Source organism: Orcinus orca, chromosome 10 (genome assembly GCF_937001465.1).
Source record: "Orcinus orca chromosome 10, mOrcOrc1.1, whole genome shotgun sequence".
In the NCBI taxonomy this organism is placed as follows: Eukaryota; Metazoa; Chordata; class Mammalia; order Artiodactyla; family Delphinidae; genus Orcinus; species Orcinus orca.
Window position 1 is genome coordinate 26,326,612 of NC_064568.1, and position 18,195 is coordinate 26,344,806.

At 42.4% G+C, this 18,195-nt stretch overlaps 1 protein-coding gene across 2 annotated transcripts in view; it reads right to left on the minus strand.

The window, feature by feature from the left end:
- Positions 1-18,195, minus strand: part of SYNPR (synaptoporin) — a 290,962-nt gene that overhangs the window by 147,625 nt on the left and 125,142 nt on the right. Inside the window, exon 1 of one of the 2 annotated variants that reach the window (XM_004267986.3) lies at positions 436-876. The exons of the other annotated variant lie outside the window; for it this stretch is intronic. Within the exon in view, the coding sequence (XP_004268034.1) occupies positions 436-459 (24 nt within the window). The 5' untranslated portion in view covers positions 460-876. Of the gene's footprint in view, positions 1-435; positions 877-18,195 lie in introns of those variants that run through there. 2 annotated transcript variants of the gene reach the window in all.

The following is an 18,195-nucleotide window of genomic DNA, read 5'->3' on the forward strand; positions in this document are numbered from 1 at the left end:
GAAATTCTTGCTCTGACATTGAGGAAGAAACTTTAATTAAAATGATATGCAGATTATGGCACAACGAACATACTTAAGACATTAAACACTCCCGGTGGGAGGCAGAATGACGTTACATTTTTATGAAGCCAAATGTAAGTTTGCTTAAATAGTTTCCTTACTATGTTCAGAGAAACCCAGCGCATCCTTCAACAACTAAGGTAAGCATCACACTCTTATACAACAGAGCTCTCTGGCTTAGACAGATGAATATGAGCAAGCAAAGTAAGAAAAAAAAAGACATTGTCCCTAAAGATTTCAGAAAATGATATTTGGAAAGATACGTGACTGTACAGTCTAAATCTATGCAAACACACATACGCACACACGCACACACACACACACACACACACCCCACCCCAGCCAGCTGTAAATCAAGAGAGAGATAAAACTTACCGGAGCAAATATCACCATACACATTTACAAAAGAATTGATCATCCAACTTCCCTCTCCTGAAAGAAAATAGAGGCTCTCTCATACTAAAAATCAAGCTTCTCTGTCCACAGCACGAGCCACTGGTCCCTCTTTTTATGAAGCAAAGGAGGAGAACAAGAAAATCAATGAGGAGGGTAAGTGAGATGTTATACCAATCAGGTAGCAGCTTCTGCCTTATTTGCAGAGAGATGGCAAAACGGTCATATTATTAGACAGTGACAACCCACAGCCGAAGTACAGGAACCTGATACTTCCCTCTGGTGAAAGGCTGCCTGGCTTTTTGGGAGGTGGTTACCATCCCACACTTGGCTCTTTGCTCCCAACTGCAAGGGCAGGACCGGCTGCTTTGAGCAAGCCAGCTGCATCACCCAGGGAGCACCATCTCCCCCTTGAATCTGCGAGCCCCCTCCTCCCTCCACCCAGTGCTTAAAAACAAACTGGGAAATCAAAAGGAGCTGGGAATTTGTGTGTCCAGGGTGCGTGGGGGAAGTGTGGTTTTAGAAAATCCTTATGAATAGATTTGCATAGATTAAGGAAATGTGTATACGTTTGCTTAGAAAAAACTGCCCTCGTTTTTATGGAAATGCCTGGATGCGATGCCTGATGCCCATTTGGGAAATTCATACACGACCCATAAATAATCACTAAGGTGATGGTACCTGAAGACAGGCTTTCCGGGCTCTGGCAACTGGGGAAGGGACGAATTATGACTCGGTTGCTTACTCGTCCCAGGAGTGTGACTTAAAGTCTCCCCAGCCAAACCTGAAAAGCAAAAAGGTTTCAGTGTGACCTGGGTCTGCTTTGTCTACAATGGGCCTCTCTAGAGGGAGATAAGCTTGACAAGTTCAAGGGGCTGAAAGCATGGCATCCTGAGGCAGCACGATTTGGAGGGACTGGCAATGAATTCACAGACAGGGTGCCCACAGGTGAGACACTCTCCACACGCTGGTTTCCTGAGGACCCCTTCTCTCTGAGGTCTACACCACAGCAAAGGAGGAAGAAACCCGCATGCCTCTTCCCTTCACATTCCCCATCAGGAGCCCACTCGGGACAGGAATAGTGTTAGGATGGCCCAGGCATCTCTGCTTTATCTTTTGTGTGGTCGGTGATGGCCCGACGGAAACTCAGCTGGCCAGGCTTTTTATTGGTGGTTGTTAATTTGGACTCTGTCCTGAGTGTTTCTTTGGGTCCCCCTCTCTGTCTCTGTTTCACATACACACCAGCACGGCAACAGCAGTCATTACCATCACAGCTCCCTCCTCCCTCTCCCCCTCCAAACACATGGTAACAACTCAAGGACGTCGGGAACCAAACAAACAAACCAAACCTGATGAGGAGTCAGGCCACCCGGGGTCCAGCCCCAGCCTTCCACTGACTCGTCATGTGACTTGGGAAGTACCTTAAGGTCTCCTAGCCTCAGTTTGTCTTCTGTGAAATGGGTACACTAACACCTCATAGAGCTGCTGGTGGAGGGGAGGGGAACAGATGAAAAATGGCTAAGGCTTTCAATGCACGTACAACCTGGGCTCAGCATCCTGCAGCCGTCTGTTTCCTCCTCCTCCTCCTGTGATGTGCCTGTTCCTCACACATCACCCTCCAGGAGACTCTTGAAAGTTTCAACCTGTACGTGGTCCCTTTGCAATTCTGATTGGAGTCTCATTCCCCCCACACTCTCACCTCAACTCTCCCCACTGCCACTCTTCACCTGCCAGTTGAAAGATCACGGCATTTCAAGGAGAGAAGTTACTCAGGGGAGTAAATTAAGCAAATGAACCCAGTTGAAGCAAGGAAAAAAAAAAAAAAAAAGGCTGAGAACCACCAGGCAGTTCCATTAGCTCTCAGTAGGCATTGGTGGAATAAATGAATGAAAGACTGACTGAAGGAATCGGGTCCCTGTGCTAAAGGCCACAGTTCCTGCCAGGCGGCTGGTGACCCGCAGTGTTAGAGCCGAGTTAAAGCGATGCAGTTCCAGCCACACACCTGCAGGGCAGAAGCACTCTTAACAGCTTCGGGTGGAGAGTGAGTCACTTTTATCAGGGTTTTGAATATTAAGAGCCCCATTTCCACTAAAAGAAGTTCTGAATTCCATATAATGATGCCAAACATTTCTTGAATATTTGTCTGTGTCAGGTACTAGCCTAACTTTTTTGTTTGTTTGTTTGTACAAGGGTGTTATCCTATGTGGGCCTCACAGAACCAAGAAAAGTTATGATTTTCATTCCGGTTTACTGAAGAGGAAACCCAAGACCCAAAGAGTTAAGTAACTTATCCAAAGGCACACAGTCAACAATGGGTAAAGCCAAGATTGGAACTCAGTTGGATGCCAGGCGCCCAGCCATGAACCTCTCTGTTCTAGGTGTCACATTGCGGCATTTACCTTTTTATTTACTCAGCCTCCAGGGTGGGCATGATCCACATATGGCTCCATGGACCCTGGCATAACTCCACAGCTCTTGCCACTGCTTGGATTCACACCACAGAGACTGGGAGGCCCAACTGTAGAAAGGGGGCCTACCAAGCTGCCACAGCCCCCACACGGGGTCTGCTGCATTCTGTGTGGACTTGACCTTATTTAAGCCCCTGGAAGACGGGAGGTGTGAGGCTCAGTCTCGGGATTGCCAGTGGCCTGCTCAGGGACCCTGGGCGTGTCCCTTCATTTGTCCATCTTTCAGGTTTTCTCATGTTAAATGGAAGGGCTTCCTCTGAGTGATCTCTAAAGGGCTTGTGGGCTCAACTTTGACCAGATAAGGTCCTAAGACTAATGGTAGGATTCTATTCTGCTGCTGGGGTCTGCTCTTCCTGCCTCCTATTTTGTCCCAGATAAAGCGTCCACATTCTCTCCGGCTCCCCAACACCCCCTGCCTTCCTTCATCTCTCACCTGGGCCACTGTGATAGACCCCCTGCAGACCTCCCTGCCTTCACTCTTATCCCGATAAAGCACTCTCTGTATGTTATCCAGATTGAGCTATTTAGAATATAAATTAGTTCATATCACTCGTCTGAGAAAAATAATTTCCGTCATCGTCCAGTAGGTTGCATGTAAAACTCAAACTCTTTACTGTGTCTCCAAAGCCTCATGCGATGCGGTTCTCATCTGCCTTTTTGTTTTTAATCTAATTCCAACCCTCTGCCTCCCTACTCTTCAGCCACACTAGCCTTTTATACCTTTGCACTCGCTATTTCTTCTGCCCGGAACATTCTTTCCTCAGATCTTTGCCTGCTCTCTTCCTTTGTCACTGGATCCTTAGTTCTATTGTCCACTCTTTAGAGGGTCCTTCTTCCCTGATCACCAGACCTAAAAACACCCTCTCTCTCCCCAGTCACCCTCTTTCATGTTACCTTGCATTTTGTTGTTGTGGTCGCAGTGCTGCTGGTGGTGGTGGTGATGGTGTGCGTGCGTGCGTGCGTGCGTGCGTGTGTGTGTGTGTGTGATGTGGGTTTTTTGTGCCTCTTATTGCCTTTTTGTTCTTGTTTACTTGTCTGTTTAATTATCTTCTTTCACTAGGAGATAACTTCTGGGAAAGCAGGAAGTCTGTTTGTCTTGCATAACACTGTATCCTCAGTGTCTAAGAGAATGTTTGGCACTTAGTAGATGCCTAATAACATCTCATGAATGAATCAATCAATCAACATGAGAACAAGTTAGGCTTGAGACAGAGGAAAAGAAACCTGCTTCTCAAAAGACCTTAGACTTGAAATGCAGCACAGGTGAACAAAGGTGATTGACTGACTCATACTGATGGACACAGACTGTACTTCCTCATTCGGGGAACCCTCTTGAAAGGTTGCAGATTTCTGTATCATGTTGATTTAAGTGGCGGCCGTGTCAAAGACAGTGGAGAGCTCCTTTTGTAAACCATATGGATCAGGTGTTCTATAGAAGCTTGGGTGCCCAGGGTTCAGTTTATCTAGGCCCACACAGATATTTGGATATTTGAATACCTGACTGTAAGTTTGTCATCAGAGAGCAAATAGTCTTGTCAGTCAGTCACTGATACTGTCCGGACTTCCATTCTAGCAGACAGTTCAGAAAGTTGGCTACCACTGTGCAACATGCCATTAGAACTGACATGAATAAAGCAATATGCCATTGTTTGGTGGTTCTTGTTTGGAAAAAATGATACTAGCATTGTCACTACTGCCTTCAAAATAACATTTACCCATTATTAGACTATTAAAAATAGTACAGTGTTCTCTGACTTGGGTATTTATAGAGAAGGTTAAATAGATGTAAATAATCTGTGATTCTCTGAAAACACCATCAGCAATGCTAATTTCCAATATGGTCAGATCTTCAACTCTGATCTTTCAACTGAGCGTGGCCTTCAGACAACTTCAAATGAATTTTTTTTCTAAACCGAAATGCTTGTCTCCCCTTTGGTGGACACACCACCTGGTAAATGCAACAGCTCCTTTCCCTTACAGCTTCTGTTTCCAAACATCTGGCTTCTCACAAGGGGTCCTTTCAGGCCTGTCTGCTTCAGGTTGGGATGGTGGGAGGCCTAGCTTTCTAAGCATTTAGCTTTCTTTTCTTAGCATTTAGCTTGAAAGGAAAATTGCAGCGCCATGAGGACCTCTCCCTCCATTGCTGCAGGGAGAGGAAGGTAATCCAAGACAAGAAGATTACTCTGGCCACACTAATAAATGACTGAGGGCATTAGCTAAGTTTCTTCCATTTTGCTCCCCAAACAATTTCAACTCTTTCAAGCTATAGTAATGAGAGCACTTATATTTAATCTACTTATGGAACCACCTTGAAATCTTTAATGGTGCCTTCCTTACTCTGACTGCAAACAGCTCCTGGCAGGAATAAAAGGCCGTTTATTCTGACGTGGACAGGTAAATAGGGTCAGGGCAGAACTTTCTAGACCTCTTGTTATTTATTTCTCTGGAGGGAGAAAGAGTGTTTTCCTCCAACTCTGTCTCTTTTCTTTTTCAAAGACCTAATGAGATAAAGTAATATCAATAACATTTGAACATTTATTAGGTTATGAGCTTTCCTCAGGAGAGCTCAAGGCTGGCAAACAGAAGCTGAACACAGAGAAGAAGTTTGTGGAAACAAGAGAAACTAAGAAATATAGTGGAACAAGGGTTGAGGAGTGTTTGGGTATTGGGGTGGAAACACAGCCCTGCCTAGGAGGACAAGGGAGACAAATGATAACGAACATAGCAAATGAAGCAGACAGAGAAAACAAACTATGCTTACCAAAGGAGAACGGCGGGGGAGGGATGAATTAGGAGTTTGGGATGAACAGATACAACTATATAAACTAGATAACCAACAAGGACCTACTGTAGAGCACAGGGAGCTATAGTCAATATCTTATAATAACCTATAATGGAAAAGAATCTGCATAAGAACATATATATAACTGAATCACTTTACTGTAGACCTTAAACATTGTAAGTCAACTATACTTCAATAAAAAATGATAAAAGTTAAAACAAAAACCAAAAAAAACCCCAGCAAGTGAAAAATGTTTGACAAATTCTCTGAAAACTGTGAGTCCAAGCAGGATCATACCGTATCCATCTCCGTACCCTCCAAAGCCAAGTGCCTGACACAGAGCAGCCAAGCAAAGATGATTTGCTGAATGCGGGAGGACAGAAGGATTGCGGGGTAAGATTCATATGGTGAAGTGCACGACGACCTTTCGGGCAGACACTGTGCTGCACAGCTCCCCTTCCCCCCACTACTCTGTGTCCCAGGCTGACCTAACTGGACCACATGAATGAGCTCCCATCTCCTGAGGCATCCCAGCAGAGGCACAGCCAATGGGAAGTAATGCCAGGAGGTCTGAGGCCAAGAGGAGACTGAAGCCTGGGTACTTATTCTCTCGGTCCCTCCTGATGGGTTTCTAAGTGGGGTCCGTCCCTCTAGCAAAGGCTACAGGTGCTGTAAAGTTGCCTTCTCCACACACTTTGTCTCTCTTTCGGTCTCTCTGTCCTCCCCCGCTCCACTTGACCCTTTGGGCTTGGGGGGGTAACAGCTCGTCTCAGTTGCTATCCTTAAGGTGCTGCATGGGCACCATCCCTTTTTGCTTTACTTAAGTCTTCCCTACTCCTTTTTAATAAGTCCCCTCCCCTTTAAAAAAAAAAAAAAAAACTCCCCTTAATCACCCAGTTTGAGTGTGCCAGCTCTTTCCTACCTGGAGCCTGACTACACAAACAGGTGGACCTGAGTTCCAGTTCTGTCCCTTACTCCATGTAGAGTCTTCTCACTCGCCATCACCTATAAGATCGAGTACTTGTAAACTACTGCATGCAGAGTGTAAGTACAGAGCAAACGCACAGCATCTAACAAGGTGGGGACAGCTATACTCCTGATAGTGATACTCTCTGCCAGGTTCTGTTTGCTTTATAGAGATGATGCCTGGCTGTTCCATTTCTCCTTTAGAGGGAAGAGATTGTCAGGGTTTGGAAAGAAAAGGACAGCCCATGCCTTGTTCAGAAAGACTTAACATATTTTCCTCAACTATGAGGGAGTTATGCAAATGACACTGAGGCATAAGGCTTAAAGTAAGTATTTGTTGAAAATGGTTTTGAATGTTGACATTTCTGAATATTCATAGTATATACATGGGTCCATCTACTCAGTCTACAGAGCAGGTCTTTGGAGAGTTGCTTCCTTCTGACACTTCATGGACGGCAGTCTAGGGATTCCCCAATATCCATCCATGATCTCCTGGACTGCAGGCAATAACTCCAGAACTATTATAAGCTGGGTAATTTCTGCTTTCATCCCTGCTCTAATTAAATATTTCAAGCCAATGGAGGGATTGAGTACCTTTAGGAACGCTCTAGAGATCTCAGAAAAACCAACTCTGGAGAGAAGGGGACTCAGGTTTTATATATCACAGCTAAAGCCTACTCGGGGCTCATGTTTTCAATAGGGAAGAACAATCCTCAAATCCACGAGAACTTTGTTATTCTCCCACAATGAAAAGACAGTCATTCATTAGTCTAAAATTTCAGTTCAGCAATTGTTCATGGAATGAGTGCTATATGTCAGGCATGTGCTAAGTTCGGTGGATTCAGTGGTGAAAAAGATAAATAATACTCTCTGCCTGATAGGTTCTTAGGATCTTTCTGATTTATCTGCGTAAGTCAGGAACCTACCGGGGCTTGGTGCATACATAGCGCTCAAAACATATTTGTTTAATGATTGAATGAATAGTGCTGAATTACTCTGATGTACTTCTTAATTATAGAGGTAAACACGTGAACATGTCGGCCTACCCTCACATGTAAAATATAACCATAAAATAAATATTGCTGTTAAATTCTTGTATGTACCGGAATATAGATAGTACATCCAAACGACCAGATCATCTCAGCTCACAATATAATTATAAGGATAATCTTTAATATCATAGCTTTCAAGCTGAATGCTAGGAATTCCATGGAACTGCTCCTTGGCACACAATGGAGGTGGGAAGATGGCGCAGGGGGCTCCACACCCTTCTTTGCTCCAACCCCTCCACTCCACTCCACTGGTTGCTATTCTATATCCCAGGCTTCTATATACGGTGGTATAAGAAGAGAATGTTCTATGTCTTAAGCAAAAAAGCATGGAGAACCACTGATGCAATGGAGGAGTTTGGCAATTGTCATTTTATTTTTTAGCTGTAATAAAATCTCTAAATCTAAATCTTAATTATGACTTAAAAAAATTTTTTTATTGGCATATAATTGACTTACAAGGTTGTGTTAGTTTCAGGTGTACAGCAAAGTGAATCAGTTATACATATACATATATCCAATATTCTTTTTATTTTTTAGATTCTTTTCCCATAAAGGCCATTACAGAGTATTGAGTAGAGTTCCCTGTGTTATACAGCAGGTTCTTACTAGTTATCTATTTTACATATAGTAGTGTGTATGTGTCAATCCCAATATTCCAATTTATCCCTCCCCCACCTTATACACTGGTAACCGTAAGTTTGTTGTCTACATCTGTGACTCTACTTCTGTTTTGTACGTAAGTTCATTTGTACCCTTATTTTTGGATTCCACATATAAGCAGTATCATATGATATTTGTCTTTCTGTGTCCGACTTAACTTCACTCAGTATGACAATCTCTAGGCCCATCCATATTGCTGCAAATGGCATTATTTCATTCTTTTTTATGGCTGAGTAATATTACACTGTATATATGCACCACATCTTCTTTATCCATTCCTCTGTTTGGCAACTGTCATTTCTTGCAGTGGGTCTTTGTGATACAAATAACGATGCTAATGTTTATTCCTGGGTATTAGCCTAAGCTCTGTTCATGAACTATCTCATCTGATTATCATTCAACCCTGTGATCTAGAAGCTATTGTTATTTTCATTTTACCAATGAGGAACCTAATGTTTACTGCAATTCAGAACTTGGCCCAAATCTGCACAGATAAACAGTGTTAGAGCTAGGGTTTGAACCTAGGTTGTCTGACTCAAAAGTCCTGGTTGTAAATCTCATTACCAGCCTTGCTAATGTGTGCAATTTTGGCATGTACTGTATATACAAGGTGGGCAGCTGACCGTCACTTCTCTGACTGAGCTTATACTTACTGGAAAACAAAAATGATGATGTATTTCAATGGCATAATTTCTGATGATAATATCTGCTGTTCTGCTGTAGAGGGTTAAAAGTGGTCTCACCAGAAACCCCTAGACAATAGACTCATTCTTCCCACTAATCTTGCACAGCACCCAATTACTGCTCCGCATATAGCAGGTACTAAATACGTCTTTGTTAAATCAGGAAGAGAAAATGAATGAACTTTCTTAAGCCCACATTCATAACTCTAATCAGAAAGAGCAAAGATACAGCTCTCTGTTTTCATATCATTTTTTTTATAATAGAGAGAGCTCCATCAGCTTACAAGTTTGGCTGTTCCTGACACATATTTCTTAAAGCCTGGTGCAGAACCACAAGATGAATAGGGGTTGCTATGATAAGGATTAAGACTTTATATCAGAAAGAATCCCTGAGGTCCATTTTTTACATGAATCTTGCCGGTAATATAATAAGAGGGAGGGAAGAAAAACATGGAGACTATTTTCAATAATCTTGCTCAGTACACTGAGAAACGAATAGTAAATCAGATCATGAGCTGTGTGACTTCACTGATGGGCTCCCCATGAAGAGAGGGGTCATGGCCAAGTGTGTACACTTGTGGGCCCCTTTGAGCCTTTCTAAACTTCAATTTCTTCACCTGTAAAATGAGAATAATGCTGATGCTAACGTGTTATAAATAACACAGGGAAGGAAGCCTGATGGTAATTATAACAACACAAGTGTCTTGTACTGTCTCTCCCTGCTAACGCTTAAGGCCAGATAGATTTAAGATTTAAGAATCAAATCCGTGCAAAATGGCTTTCAGGTTTTCCTTTCCTTCCCAACAAACATGCCTCCAAAACCCACACTAAATTAATAAAATAGGGCGTCTGTAGGAAAGAGAATGAGGTCTGCGTCCACCCCACGTAGTTTACAAAATGTAGAATTTGAAAAATGAGAGCCGTGGAGCTCCAAGCATACTAGCCATGGCCAATTTGGTTGATTCCATCTGAAACTATTCCCAGTCCATCCCACCTTCCCACCGCAGCCCAGCTTAGGGATGTGATTTGTTATGATGGGGTGCAGCAAGAGAATGGGGTCCGTCAAAGGGACCTGGAGCATTATTTTAACTTAAGGGCTTATGAATCTTTGAAAAACCTCTCTTTTTGGCCTGAGTATGTCCTACCCAGAGGTGTCTCTGGATTCCTATGATATGGGATTTGGCCATTTGGCTTAAAGCAAATTAAGTCTCTGTTGGCCAATTCATCTGGCCAATAAAATCTCTCATAATTTTACAAACCCAAAAGATCCCTCCTATCTGGGGATGCTTCCTGCATTCTTAATTTATGTTTTTCCCAAATCCTTGGATTCAGGACTACCAAGAAAGATGCTGCAGCCTTGGCTATCTCACAGGGCAGCTGTGATGCCAACACAAGACATCTTTGGTGAAAATACTCTGAGAATTGAAATTTACAATTCTAAAGAGAGTTCCTGCTCATGTCTGTGCTCAGTGTCTGCCTCCATAAACATACTATGCAACCATTCCCGCTGTATTAGTTGATTATTTATTATTGCAGGCCAGCTTAGAATGGTTCAACGTGCCATGTGCACTCACACAGAGGGAGTTTTCTTTTTCAGCTGTGCATCTATTTTTAAAACAGACTGCTTTACCAATGTCTCCCTTAAAATGTTAGCTCCTTCATAAACCATCCCCGAGTTGTTAAATGATACAAATTAAGAGAGTGAAGCTGAAGAACAGGACATTCTGATATTTCCAGAATGTCACTTATCTCAACTCTAAGAGCAGCCCTTTTCCTTCCATCTCTAGGGAACTGTGGGCACAGAAACTCCCTGTAAGGGACTAGAAACACAACTTGTTCTGACATTAGCTGTAGTAGTCTAAGGGAAGTCAGCCTTGCATTCTGTTCAGAAAAAGAGAAAGAGTCCACCCTTTCTGTTCGGATACCACGTTGCTCTGGGATGTGGAACCTGGGGATCAAAGCCACTGAGAAGTACGGTTCTCAAACCTGGCTGCACATCTGGATCACCTGAGCAGCTCAGACAAGTCAGGAATTACCAGTTCCAAACTCAGACCTCCTGAATCATAAGCCAGAAGGGTCCCCACCTCGTTCTCCCCAGTGAGAATTTGAGAGGACACAGGTGTTAGCGACCCCCTTGCACAGTGGATGAGGTCAGTGCTTGGATTAAATTATAGTCAACACAGCCACGATGTTGGTCACACAAGGTGAGATCCATATTCACCCAAGGCTCTGAGTAGGAAGAAGAGTCTCACCTCCAGAAAGGAAGGCTGCCTTCCAGAATCTGTGCCATGGGGGTGGGAGTGAGATTTCAGTAAGCACGCTCTCACACGCACAGACAAGAGGGGAGACCAATGCAAAGATAATGACGGCAATGACCATGCCGGGTATTTATGTGCCAGGCCCCGGCCTGAACACTTCATATGAATTAACTCATTTCATCCTTCTGAAAATATAACCAACTAAAAAAATCCAAGTCCCCCAACCAACAAAAATGCTCCTTGAGCCGTTTGCCAGAATCAGCCTGGATCCTGCCCTCTCCCATGAAACCAGCCCCAACCCTTTCCAGGAACCAGGAGCAGGCTGTCTTCAGTTGTCTTCTCCAGCAAGCTTCCTCCTGAGACAATACTCTAAGGGCAAGTAGTTTATTCGGAAGGTGATTCGAGGAAAGGCAGGGAGGGATTGAGTCGGGGAAGGGAAGGGAGCTAGCAAAGGATGCATTAATGGGTAGGTCACCATGAGGTGCAGGAAACTGGGCCAGTTATTTTCCAATCCTTTTTCGGCTCCCGCAAGCATTAAACACCCTGCCGATCCCGCTTGAGGGGTTAAAGCCCTCAGGCTGAGAGGCCGGGTCCCTGTAGAATGATACCAAGGGCCTATGTTGGTGCAGTGAGTGCTCAGGATAAGGTATGGCCTCGGCACTGACTGCTGCACAGCTTACAGGTACCTTTGAAAGGTCTAAGTCATCAGCAGGAAAGGAAAAAAAAGGGAAGGAGGAAACCATGACTTTTTTTTATGATGGCATCAAGGAAAGACTATGTTGGTTGTTGCTCTATTTCTCTCGTGTGACTGTTTTCTTTGTGTTTGTTTGGTTTTTAAGGGGCTTGGTGATTTTTGGAACAGACCAAGCTTCTCTTTTCACCTGTTTGCTTTAATGTTTCTGCTCCTTTGCTTGTGCTGTTCCTGCCAATAAAATGCCTTTACTTTTCCTCTTGGGTAACTACGTCCCTACTGGCCCTTCAAAGACCAATGCAATTGCCTCTACTATCCATTCTATAATGGATAGTAAAAACATCTATAAATGTTTTTTTCATTTATAGTCCCTATTTCCTTTGGTCTGACTCACAGTTAACCATCTTGATGTTTGTCTCTCCCTTTTAATCCAATTTTTTGCAAGTGATAGGTGCTCAATAAATGCGTATTCAATAGATGGACAGACCACTTCTAAATAAAGAGATTTCAAGCTTCTTCCCTATGATTTATCTTCAGACCCTAGGCATATGGTGGCGGAAGGGATATCTTGTCCCCCTTTGTACAATTTCAAAATTCTGTTAGTTCATGCAGTGTTACGGATTTCTAGCATTTTCCTCCCCTTCCTTCATAAAGGCCCAATACTGTCTGATTGCAATGAGGGCTCAAATAACATTTTAGTAGTGAGGTGGTGCAGGTGAGTTGACAAATCACACTAGTCAGTGAACTAGCTTTCCTGAAGACAGTGAAAGAAATAGAGAAGCACTGTTGACTCTGCTGAGAAGCATTGTTGACTCTGCTGAGAAGGGCAACAGCCTCACAAATCACCCTCCACTTTCAAAAGCAAATCTCCACATGTTTTTTGTTGGAAAGCCTCTTTCCCTGTTGGGGATTTGTTATTTGGTTTGGTTTGTGAACTCCTACTCATCCTTCGAAACCCAGCTCATTTGTCACCCCTCTGGTGAAGAGGAAAAGGAGAAAGGAGCTGTGGAGCACTTATTCTTTTCCAGGCACTGTGTGGGGCACTTATGTTCTTTTATTTTATTTTCCCAACAACACCGCAAGGCAGGCATTAGCCCCATTCTCCAGAAAAGAAAAGTGGGGCTAAACAAAAACCTAGCTAATATGTGATGAAATCAAGATTTGAATCCAAGTCTTGCCTTATATATAATACTTTATATAATAAGCTTTGAGTTTACATGTCCTTACTCAGGGTTATAATTAAATCCTCACAATAAAGCTGTTAGTTGGATATTATCAACCACACTTTACAGGGACAGAGAGACCTAGGGGGTCTTTTCTTGTCTCCATTTTCTCTTCTTCCATAGTGGCTGACATGTTTCAGTTACAGTATTTGTTTTAATATTTCACAATTATGTGCTTATATTTCTATTTTCCAAACAATAATATAGTTTCCACGTGGACAGGGTTTCTCTCACTGTGTGTGTGTATGCACACACATGTGCACACACACACATCTTCAGAGTAGAAGTAAATAAATGAATGTGTGGAATAAATGAACAAACTCACCCTGCACCCTAAATTATCATGTAAAAATAAGTCAATGCTTTGGAAAAGTCTGTAATTTATGTGACAAACTAACCTTTGGCAAAACAGGGTTATGGAATGTTTAACGTCCTTAGCACAGTGAGCCCACCTAGAATGTATTTTATTTATTCATTACGGTCACTCATATCTTTACCTCTTGGACACCTGATAGTGTGCTTTGGATTCCCAGATCTGGCTCTTGTCTTTCCTTGGATAGAGGCAAGACCAAGAAAATAAGCAGGCAAAGGACATGTTACCAAGCTTCTGTACACTAAAGGTCACGCACCTTACTCAGATTAGAGGCTTCCTGGTCCTTACTCAGAGCGTAATTACTCTTATCCTACAAATAATCTTAATAAAGTGGGTTTTTCTAAGATGACAGCATATTAGAAGAGGCCAAGCAAAATGGAACGAACTGTCGGAGGCAGGCACTCTTAAAGCCCATGGGAGCAAGAGAGAGCACGGAAACAATAAAAAGGGGATAAGTGAGAACTTGAAAGCATAACATTCTCAGAATATTTTATGTAAGGGTGAAGAAACCCTACTTTGCTCCACAAAGATCTGAAGATGTCATTGCATTATGGCAAAGAACAATATTGTCAAAAACTATGTTATGTTCAAACGGTTTTTATCAACTCTATTTTAGAACACAAGGACATGAACAACTTACACTTTTAAAGAATGACTTCCGTTCAAAATAGTTACAATCTTTTTTTAAAAAGAAACTAAAATTTTGGTTCTTAAATGGGCAAAACTTCAATTATCAGAAATCATGGCAATTAAAGAACGAATTGTTCCCTGGGGGTTCCAGAGATTGCTAAAGCGTTACAGATCTGAGACGGTGCCAGCTCTGGCAATATGCAGAGTGCCCAGAGGGCTAAGAATAATTGTACATCTCATGGCTAAATTCCACTTGAGATCCAAGGCCATTGGGTGTATCTTAGAGAACTACTTTGGCAATTTCAGGATCTTTCCATTGTTACCCACTTGCATGCACTGCAGAACAGAAGGCTATATTTATTGGTCTGTGATATGCAAATTATGGATCCAATTCTCTCAGTATAGTGAGTAATGAAGTGGTTGATCTTATTCTCACTGTGGTTCCTCTTACTGTGTTTTTCCTTTCAATCACTGTTTATTGCACCAACAATGTTATAGCTACCTACATGAAGTAACAAAGTCATAAAGGAAAAGGAAAAAAAAGCCCACAGCCCTAACTTATGAACATATCAGTTCTTTGCTTTTTTAAAATATGTCGTCCAGTTCTTGTTCGTGTATGTGGTTTACTGATGCAAAAAAGTGATGCTCTGATTCCTTTCACCCACGCTCATTCAGTGACACTCTGTAACTCTTCTTATGTAAGAAATAGAGTCCACTTCTGCCCTGCTTGAATCTGGACTCACTGATTACTTCCTTTGGTCAATAGAATGTGGCAGAAGTGAAGTTGTGCCTGTTCTCAGCCTAGGTCTCAACTTATCTTGCAGCTTCTACTCTCTTTCTTGGAAGTTTTCCAAGCAAGCATGTGAATAATGCTGGGATAGCCTGATGAATGATTTGGAAAAGACCCATGGTCTAGTCACTACCTTGCCCAGCCAACAGCCAGCTGACCGCTTAAATATGGCCATGAGGTTGTTCCAGACTAGTGAGTCTCTGGCTGACTTGACAGCTGACTATAGACACAAGAGCAAGCCCAGCTCATCACCAGCAAGCCTGTTTATCCATAGATCGATGAGAAATAATAAATGCCTACTGTTATGTGGTTTGTTATGTAGCAATAGCTGACAAAATATGCATGCTTATAGTTGACCTAGTGGTAATCATAAGTCATGCTTTTTAATGGCTCTCTGACATGTCATACAATGGATATACAAAAATTTATTTAAATATTCCCTCTATTGCCGGATATTTAAATTGTCTACAGTTCCTTAGGAGAGGCAATGATGCAGTGCAATGAGCATGTTATTGGTCTTCTAATTTGCTGCATTGGCTCACAGAACTCAGGGAAACGCTTCACTTGCTATTACTGGTTTATTATAAAGGATATTATCAAGGATGCAAATGAACAGCCAGATGAAGAGGTACATAGGGCAAGGTCTGCGAGGATCCTGAGCACAGGAGCTTCTATTCCTGCGGAGCTGGAGTTATGCTACCCTTCTAGCACATGGATGCAGTCACGAACCCGGCAGTTCTTTTTTTTTTTAATTAATCAATTAATTAATTAATTTTTGGCTGCGTTGGGTCTTGGTTGCTGTGCACAGGCTTTCTCTAGTTGCAGCGAGTGGGGGCTACTCTTCGTTATGGTGTGTGGGCTTCTCACTGCAGTGGCTTCTCTTATTGCAGAGCACGGGCCCTAGGAGCGCGGGCTTCAGTAGTTGTGGCTCGTGGGGTCAGTAGTTGTGGCTCATGGGCTTAGTTGCTCCGCAGCATCTGGACCAGGGCTCAAACCCATGTCCCCTGCATTGGCAGGCAGATTTTTAACCACTGAGCCACCAGGGAAGTCCCCCCAGGAGTTCTTTAAACCCCATCATTTAGGGGGTTTTATGAAGGTTTCATCACACAGGCGTGATGGATTATTAACTCAATCTTTAGCCCTTTTCCAGTCCTTGGAGGCTGGAGAGTGGGGCTGAAAGTTTTAAGCTTCTCATCAAGATTTGGTCTTTCTGGTGACCAGCCCCCATCTTGAAGCTATCTTGGGGCCTGCCTCATGAGAACAAAATACGTTCCTATCAGTCAGGAAATTGCAAGGGATTTAGGAGCTCTGGGTAAGACAGTCCTATCAGCCCCATCACTCAGAAATTTACAAGATTTTAGGATCTCGGTGCAAAAAACTGGGGATGAAGATCAAAATATATATTTCTTGTGATATTATAATATCACACGTTAAATATAAATAAGCAGATAGACGACAATGCATCTGAGGAAACCAGTGCTTAGAGGGAATTATGGGTTTACTCAGCTTCCATTTCATCTATTCAGTTTTTATTGAGACGAGAAGCACTGCAAGAATCCATGTCCGACAACAGTACAACTGTCCTCAACCTTGTAAATCAGAAATCAGCAGTCTGGTGGTTTCCAAACACCAACGCCTGGCAAGAACTAAGTGGGTATACAAGTCTGAGCCCATGAACTTATTTAACATACAGATTCTTGAGAGGCACAAAGCCAAAGATTCTGAGGCAATAGGTCTGGAGTTGGGTCCGAGAATCTGTATGTTTTAAGATTTTGCCCATGTGATTGTGCTATACAGCCAGTTTGGCGAATCACTGCCTCATTAACCACTCCCTCCTCGTTTTTCAGGTGGAAGATCAAGACCGGGAAAGATGAAATAAGAAGCTCAAATCTCCTTAGGGAGTCAAGCAATGGCTGAGCTGGGATTGGAACCTATGCCTTGGGACTTCTGAGCCACTGTTCCCATATGGCTTACAACTGGGAGAGTAATCCTGAGTTCATCAAAGGACAGAAATCTGCTGACACCCTTGTTCCAAGCACTTAACTTTTCTTCCCAAGGCCAGCCTTTACCTCATCTTCATTGATACATACGTTATACACTGGGAAAATGATTAATGTGAATATCTTTTTTTCTTCACTGAGAACATGTCCTCTGAACTGTAACCAAAGTAACTGACTTTCAGACAAGTTGAAATATACCAAGAACTAGTTTATCTTGTATATCAATATAGAGCTCAGTGTTAGCTTTCAAAAAAAGAAAGCAGTAAATAAAATCAAGACAACAGATTCTTCTAAATTTTATTGTCTCCATGAAGCTTTGTAATACTTTTTTTTAAGATAAAGAGCTTACCGCTGCATATAACTCATCCTTTCAAACAAATAGCACAAGATTTGTTTTGTCTTCCACATTCGAGGTTTGGGAAGACATTCTTTTGTCATGTTATTTCTTTAAGAAATGGAGCTGTCAAGATAGGTATCACAACAAGAGTATTTATTTTGGTAGACCTGGAAGGATTGATAGGGTTTTAGAGTTATTTAAAAATTATTTTAAATTAATTTGGAAGTTGAATTCCAGCTCAAAGCGAGTTAAATTATTTAGAGAGACAAAAAGAAAAATTCCAGCCCAACTTAATTATCTGTAAAGTCTTAAGCTCCATGTGGTTTAGCAATGAAAGTAATTCCTAGTATAAAGATTAAAAGCTTGACACTTGAGAAGACAAGTGTTTGAATGCTTCTCTACTTAGAGACAAGTGACCTTGGAAAATAACTCAGCTTCTCTGAGCCTTAACATCTCCATCCATATAATGGGGATAATTATAGCACACTTTTTTTGAATGCTCAACATTTACCGCATATCATTATTTCATCTATTACTTATAAGAACTCTGATGTAGGTGCTACTGTTATCCCCTTTTATAGATGCAGAGACTTAGGCTCAGAGGGGTTAACTCGTCTAGGTCACAGAGGCAGTGAGGGATAAATTTGAAACTAGGCAGGCTGATTCTGGAACCTAAGCTTGTAGCAACTAGGCTACAGTGAATCGGTCTTTATGAAGTGCTACAAGGAATAAATAAGATGTTCTCTACCAAGTGCTTGGAAATAGTGAGAGCTCAAAAACGGCGGTTCTAATACCATTACTGGCAGAGGAGTACCTTGAGATGGATCAC